This window comes from Petromyzon marinus, unplaced genomic scaffold (assembly GCF_048934315.1).
Source record: "Petromyzon marinus isolate PM22_M1 ecotype Great Lakes invasive population unplaced genomic scaffold, UKy_Petmar_22M1.pri1.0 PM_G_Scaffold_3, whole genome shotgun sequence".
Lineage (NCBI taxonomy): Eukaryota > Metazoa > Chordata > Hyperoartia > Petromyzontiformes > Petromyzontidae > Petromyzon > Petromyzon marinus.
In genome coordinates, this window is record NW_027422872.1 from 5,345,613 (window position 1) to 5,353,513 (window position 7,901).

At 45.5% G+C, this 7,901-nt stretch overlaps 1 protein-coding gene across 1 annotated transcript; it reads right to left on the reverse strand.

Moving 5' to 3' along the window:
- Positions 1 to 541: 541 nt before the first annotated feature.
- LOC142915334 (uncharacterized) lies at positions 542 to 4,383 on the reverse strand. Its single transcript, XM_076061170.1, has 2 exons — positions 4,327 to 4,383; positions 542 to 3,004 (listed from the first exon to the last, which is right to left on the reverse strand). The coding sequence occupies exon 2, from the start codon at positions 2,962 to 2,964 to the stop codon at positions 1,684 to 1,686; it is 1,281 nt and encodes a 426-aa protein (XP_075917285.1). The 5' UTR covers positions 2,965 to 3,004; positions 4,327 to 4,383; the 3' UTR covers positions 542 to 1,683.
- Positions 4,384 to 7,901: the final 3,518 nt, after the last annotated feature.

Below are 7,901 nucleotides of genomic sequence, written 5' to 3' on the forward strand. Positions count from 1 at the left end.
GTTGAGCGACGTTATAGTCACGGACTTTTTCCAACTTTATCTCAACAGGACCACAAAAGTTCAGATATGTGGTTCATAATAAATGAATCAATCTGATTGAAATCATGAACTGGCCAAACACTTTTCGATTTGAACATCACCTTATAAAAGAATAACATTTTAAATATAAGCGCACAACTTTATCTGTGATGAGCACTGCACTTTTCGTTGTTTTCATGCAGGGGGCGCTGCAAAACGACGGACCCCCTGCATGGACGACAAAGGCGCAGGGACAGACGTTCGATCACGTTGGAATCGATCTACAGACGGCGGTCTTCTCGCACGGCCAGCTCCGTGTCGCCTTATCTCGATCCCGCAATCCCAAACAGGTGAAAGTCCGCATCGAACCGAACCCCCGGCAAGGCCATCTACTTAACGTTGAGAGAAAATTCACACGAAATGTCCTTTTCAATGAAGTCTTCCACATGTAAATTGATACAAGCTTTTAATGAAGAAATAAAATCATCTAATTCAAAACATAACACAATTCAAAGATGCTTCATTTTAAAACTTCAAAACGGAGCATGGGGTACTTGTGTGAATGCGTCCTTCGTGTACAAATGTTGTGACTTTCCTGGTCTGAAGGCCGTCAATGTGTCGGACCCTTATTGGTGCACAGCGTCTCAACAACAGCAGTGGGGTTTGCTTCAACCAATAGGTAACGAACATCCAGACGTTAATCAGCAAGGAGCATTTCGAGTCCTAGTTAGACAAAATCCACGTCAACACGTAAGACAAAATTATAATTCGTGTTGTAGAGAATGTACCTCCTCCTATACGTGTAACTTTCAAGTGGTATGCCTTGTAACTGATGAATGATCCGAGCGTGCTACCTATTTCAAAGACAATGAGTTGCTCCAGAGGCAGATGCTTCGTGGAACACAAAAACACCGTTTGACCTGTATCACAAGAACAACGGGTCTCACCTGAGTTCTCTGTACAGGTTACTTCCAAACAGACACACTTTGTCCTAACATCACTTATTCAATGTTTGACCATTATCGATCAAATGTTACAAGTATGCACAAAACCAGACAAGTATTCATTCTAAATTATTGACAGGCATATTAACAAAATTGGATTACTGCAGTGAAATATACTGCATCACGTTACATCGTATTAACAAGAAGCTTTAAAAAAAAGTTGTACAGTCTGCTTCACAGTGTATGTAAAACATACTATTGTGTCATTCAAAACGAGGCCATTGCATGCTGGCGTCTGAGTGAAAATGTAGCAAATTCTAAACATTACCTAAAAAACTACACAACTGAGATGACACATCAATCATCGCCCCCTACGGACAGGCTCTTGTCCACAGGGAGGCCGGTGCAGGGCCACCACCTTGTGCCACACAGGGGCAGATGCTACTTGGGGATGCTCTTCGAGTGTTTCAGACGAGGTACGACACAAAACTCCGAGTTGCTGAGGCGGTTAAGCAAGCACCGTGTAAATGCAAATATTATAACATAGTGAATACTTGGGAGCGTATTGGCTCTTGCTCCTGGATAGAGATCTACCCAACCCACGGGCCCACAAAGACTGGCCGCCCTTACTCTGCAGGATGAACCTAGAAACCTATTGTCTAGGAGCAAGTCCACCCACACCTCCACTTCCACAAACTGCTGGGAGTTGCCTCACTCTGCCTCAGTCAGAATTCTCCTCCTGCTTCACGATGTGAAGGTCCCATTTTGGAGTTGAATCTTCATCTTCACATTTTACCTTCACTTCTTCGCTCATTACTTCTTCACATTTCACCATCACCTCTTCATATTTCACCTTTATACCTTTAAAAGTGTCCAAGCTGGGATTTTCATCCGGTTCTTGTTTCATGAGGGATGGGCTCATTGCGGCACTTTGACTTTCACAAGCTGATTTCAGACTCCGCTCCTTGTGATGCTTCTGTGTTCTCTGGTGTCTTCGAAGAGTTGATGAATCTGCAAACGGCTTCCTGCACAGAGCACACTTGAAGGGTTTCTCTCCTGTGTGTGTTCTCTGGTGTGTTACAAGATCAGATGACTGTGCAAACGCCTTCACGCACACACTACACTTGAAGGGTTTCTCTCCCGTGTGTGTTCTCTGGTGTACTTCAAGATTTGATGAACGTGCAAACTCCTTCCCGCACAGAGTGCACCTGAAGGGTTTCTCTTCCGTGTGTGTTCTCTGGTGTTTTACAAGAGCAGATGAATGTGCAAATGCCTTCACGCACACACTGCACTTGAAGGGTTTCTCTCCCGTGTGTGTTCTCTGGTGTGCTTTAAGATGTGGTGACTGTGCAAACGCGATCCCACACAGAGTGCACCTGAAGGGTTTTTCTCCTGTGTGTGTTCTCTGGTGTACTTTAAAATTTGATGAATGTGCAAACGCCTTCCCGCACAGAGTGCACCTGAAGGGTTTCTCTCCCGTGTGTGTTCTCTGGTGTCTTGCAAGATGACATGAATCTGAAAACGCCTTCCCGCACAGAGTACACTTGAAGGGTTTCTCTCCTGTGTGTGTTCTCTGGTGTTGTTTAAGAGCAGATGACCATGAAAATGCCTTCCCACACACACTGCACTTGAAGGGTTTATCTCCCGTGTGTGTTCTCTGGTGGATTACGAGATTATATGACTGTGTAAACGCCATCCCGCACATCGTGCACGTGAAGGGTTTCTCTCCCGTGTGTGTTCTCTGGTGTATTACAAGATGACATGAATCTGAAAACGCCTTGCCGCACAGAGTACACTTGAAGGGTTTCTCTCCTGTGTGTGTTCTCTGGTGTTTTTTAAGAGCAGAAAACCATGAAAATGCCTTGTTACACACAGTGCATTTGAAGGGTTTCTCTCCTGTGTGAGTTCTCTGGTGCCGTGTCAAGTTTCCAGTCCGGTCCGTGCTGTATGCACGCTGGTCGCATTGTTGACTTGTCGTACCGAGATGCTGCCTTTGCTCCATGAAACCAATTGTGCAGAGGAAGCGTCAGAGGAAGCGTCAGCTGCAGACAGAAAATAAGTATATCCACGCCATTTACAAGTCAGTTTCGAGGCACAGAGGAATGCATATATACACAGTAACACGTGACTTACACGTCTATACTATATTCATGACGTAGTGAAAACGTTTCCCAAATTCATCACAATGAGAGGGCAAATGTCATGAATATGCCTGGAAGCCCTCATATCTTCCAGATGAATGTTAACCCAAAACTCCGAGCACACAATTTCGGCTGTCTCACTACAAAGGAATATTTATGAAAGCTAAATTCGGCTGACATAGCAAAGGGTGTTGAAAACAATACTATTTGTGTTATGCAGAAATGCATACATCAATGTTCAATCGCAACTTAGAGGTGTGAATCCAGGCTCAGATGTCCTTGAACGCTGGGATGAACAGATCCGACTTCAGCTGAATGTGTGTGCTGTGTTCACCTCCTGTTTCTATTTATATGAAGATTTCCAGAGGAACACAAAAATAAACTATTGTTTTGATATAACCTCCGTGGTCAACAGAGTTAATAGACTTTACTACAAACACAAACTTGACACTGTCACACACTGCCATGAGTAAACAGGTGGTGGTGTGACCAGAACCATGCCTGGCCACCTTCATCTGCTCAGCATTAATTCTTCCTCACTCCACCAAGTAATGAATCGAGGATCAATCAACATAGCCGAGGCTATCCGTGTCTCTGTCTCTCTCTCCCCGTGGTGAAGGTGTTCCCCTCCACACATTCAGAGTCAACAGCGGCACGCGCTTAGCGTCTTTGACCGATAGATACATTGACGCACATATTGTTGGTTCTTTCAGTAAAGTCACGTAGATAGAAAATAAAAATAACAGATTAAATTCAATAAGATAAAGACCACTTTTGTTGCGATCGAAACCTCGTGGGTTTTTTGCTTTATTTTCAATTTATTAATTTTTCTTTTAATTTATTATGTTATTTTATTTTCTATCTGTTGTGGGCAGGTCGCTTCTGATAACAAGAGCGGTATAGCAGCTCAAGCGGGCTTGGCCTGGTGAAAAAAATAAAAACTGCGTGAATATTTACAATAAAACAAAGTTACAAAGTGGCGAGCCGGGTGAAGACAAATTAAACTTAAGCGAGATAATTAAAGTGAATGTAATCAGGCGAGGGCAGGAGGCAAGGCCTCACGTGGCTAGGCCCCGCGTTGTAAAGTTCCAACCTGGACATCGATTCCCATGCTCGCTGCTACTCAACTGACATCCCTACGAGAGAGAGAGGCTCTACCTTGGTAAACAACAACAACCACCACCACCACAACGACCACCACCACAACGATGAGAATTTCTCACCTTGGATTTCAGTGCAAGCGCGGATCGGCAGCCTCCTGTTACCTCGCGATGTCACGCGGGTAAGCAGGTAACATGACGTCACTTCCGGGGCAAGAGACACGCCCCTCCCACAAAGAGCGGCTCTGTGACTGAATAAATTATGTTAATGAGCCCGGGCCATACGTCGAGGGATGGGGCTTGGCTGCTGAACCCGTCGCAATAAACTATCGACGGCTTCAACGGCTGCATTATGTTAATGAACCGCCAGTCACTGGGCGTAGCTTTGCCCAAATAAGGATTGCCACTGGATATCGGAAGTGAACCAAGCGGAGGTGACGTCACACTCAAGAGCGTTGTGGACGGGGTTGGGGGAGTGTGAATACCTTGGTGACATGACGTCACTAGCGAGGCACACCTCCAGCTGGCACTTCATGTCGTTTAGGTCATGCTGAGTGGCGACGTCACAGAGCGGGGATGGAGTTTAAGTTGATTTAGATTCATTTTCCATTGCCCCCTCTCTTGGGTGCGTGAACTCAGCAACAACGTGGACATTATTGTGTGTACACTGTGTGTGTGTGTACACTGTGTGTGTGTACGTACACACTGTGTATGTACGTACACACACACAGCGTACGTACATACACACACACAGTGTGTACACGTACACAGTGTGTGTGTACGTGTACACACTGTGTGTGTGTAGTGGAGGGCAAAGGCCAGTCATCTGAGTCAGTTGACTCATGGCATCTTATCATCAATTTATTTTTTAAAATTTATTATTTTTATTTGTATTAATTTTTTTATTTTTAAAATCTTTTATTTTGTTTAATTTGTTTTCTATCTACGTGACTTTACCGAAAGAACCAGGAATATGGTAACGCATTCTCTATTTGTTGCAGAGGTTAAAAGTTCAAATCCGACAGGCACACCTGGCTACCCCAGTAACATTCACCACAATATGCGCTGTTCTGCTTCAAGGCGGATGTCAAACAGAGTATTGTGTCACTCACAACGCACAGGTCATTGCATGTTGGTGTCACGGTCAAAATTGTGGCAATTCCAGTAACACTATCCAGAAACTCCACAGGGAGATGACGCGTCAATGATCGCCCCCTACCGACAGACTCATGCCACGTGCAGGCCGGTGCAGGGCCACTTTGTGCCACACAGGGGCAGCTGCCACTAAGGGGCGCCCTTCGATTGTTTGAGATGAGATTCGATACGAAACACCGAGTTGCTGATGCAATTAGGCAAGCGACTTTTGAGTGCAAATATGTTGTTTATAACGTAGTGAATGCTTGGGAGCTCTATTGTCTCTCGCTCCTGCTCACAGATTTACCCAGCCTACAGATCTTACATATGAAAAGCTAATGGTCAGTGAGGTCAGCAGCACTGTAGGTTCTGGTGTCAAGGACATGGGCCTGCATTCGCTGGGCCACTGCTATATAGTCCAGCAGATGTTCTTGCTTGGACCCGGCGTGAATCCATGATGTTGTCTGGATGCACAGATGCCAGAACAGCGTGTTGGCAATGACAAGCCCACAGGCTGGAGAGACGTCTAACAGCCTCCTACCGTTGTTATTGAGTTGATCTGGCCCATGCCTTCCAATCGCTCCAGACCAGGTGCCAGCATCATCACCAACTCGGGCATTGAAGTCACCCAACAGGATGACTCTATCCCGAGGGGCCACTTTTAGCTAACACCTGTGACAGGAGGTCATAGAAGGAATCTGAATCCACGGGCTTGCCTGCATCCCTCCACTGATGTTCATCTTCGGTGGGGGCGTAAGCAGCCACCACCACCATTCTCTGCCTCCTGTTGATGGGGAGGCGAGCCCAAAGTAGCCTGGGGCTTACAGCTTCCCACACCTCGCCGCCACCTTCCCACGCCGCCTTCATTCTTTTTTTCAGAATAAGAGCCACTCCTTGTTGTTTGGCAGTCTCCTGCCCCGAGTGGAGGACTCTGCACCCCTCATGATGATTGGAGTCAGAGCCGGTCCACTGGATCTCCTGAATGCCACAGAGATCCAGGTGGTACCGGTCCAGCTCTGTACAGAGTAGCAGCCTCTCCTCCACGTGGTCACTCTCAGTGGCTTTTTGCCATTTCTAGAGGAACCCCAAGGGTAAAGATTCAGGCATTGCTCCTCACAATGTTATCGTCTGGCATCACAACCACCAACAACACACCTGTATTTGAATTGCAAGTAACTTTAATGAACACAACGACACCCAAACAACCGTTCGTTTGAAAAACATATCCTAAAGAATCGTCACTGGGTGTTGGCTGTGAGCGGGAATCAAACTCTGGTCGTCATGTTTGTAGAACAGCGCACTAACCGCTAGACTACCGCCACACACGTTACACACACACACGGTACACACACACACAGTGTACACACACATGGTACACACACACACACAATACACACACACGCACAGTACACACACAGTACACACGCACAGTACACACACACACACAGTACACACACACACGCACGGTACACACACACACGCACGGTACACACACACACATGGTACCCACACACGCACAGTACACACGCATAGTACACACGCACGCACAGTACAAACACACGGTACACACACACACAGTACACACACACGGTACACACACACACACGGTACACACACACACAGTACACACACGTACGCACGGAACGCCCAGACTCCTTCAGTCACGTGACTAAGGTTGACGCGCCGCCCCGTCTCCCGAGGTGACCTCTTGGCTCTCGTCTCTCCTCGACACGTAGATTCATTTCTTACTCTTACCTAGAAGCGTCATTGTCTGTCTGTCTGTCTCTGTGGAAGCAACTTGCGAGGAATTGTACTCACAAACTGTGGGGTTTACGTTTCAAGTAAAGTGCCCAGATACCACGCGATAAGCCCCGTGGTGAGCCAGTGCTATTCCTATTTCCAATCCGCCAACATGAAAGTAGTTAAATTAACAATTTATTACTAATTTTCATATGTATCAAAGGCAAAGTTGTGAATGTGTGTGTCTGTTCAAAATGTTTAGCATACTTCCTGAACTTGAAATTTGCCATGTGGGTAATTTCCAGACTGTACACCATGCAAACATTATAAAAATAGACTTTTGTATATTTTTTTGGGGGGGGAGGCGCAATAATGGATAAGCATAAAAACACCACGATACATAGGACTTACTTTGATTAGAATCTTGGAATTGTGTACATGTTGAAATTGGTAAATGAGCATTTTGAGCACACTGCTGTTTTAATAAATGTTCATGATTCTGAGAATATAAGTGTAATTCTGAGCATCATAATGACCACATAGGAATTGTCATCATGAATGGGGGTACAATGATTTTTATAACAATAGGAATGCGGTTTTGAGCATGACTATTGATATTTCTGACTAATTTATGACAATAGATTGATGATTTTGTTTTGCTCATCAATCAGGACACTGTTAATGATGTGCATGCCCATAAATTGTTGAAATTACTAGAAATGCAAGTTGTGTATACTCTCCAACCCCATTCCTCTACCTACGCATTCCCTTGACGGGCTCCGTGCCCACTTAAACCCATTACGGTGATGATTCTACCTCTCGCT

What these genes read in the sequence shown, in the direction of transcription:
- LOC142915334 (XM_076061170.1), bottom strand. Translation starts at nt 2,964, where the DNA reads ATGGAGCAAAGGCAGCATCTCGGTACGACAAGTCAACAATGCGACCAG.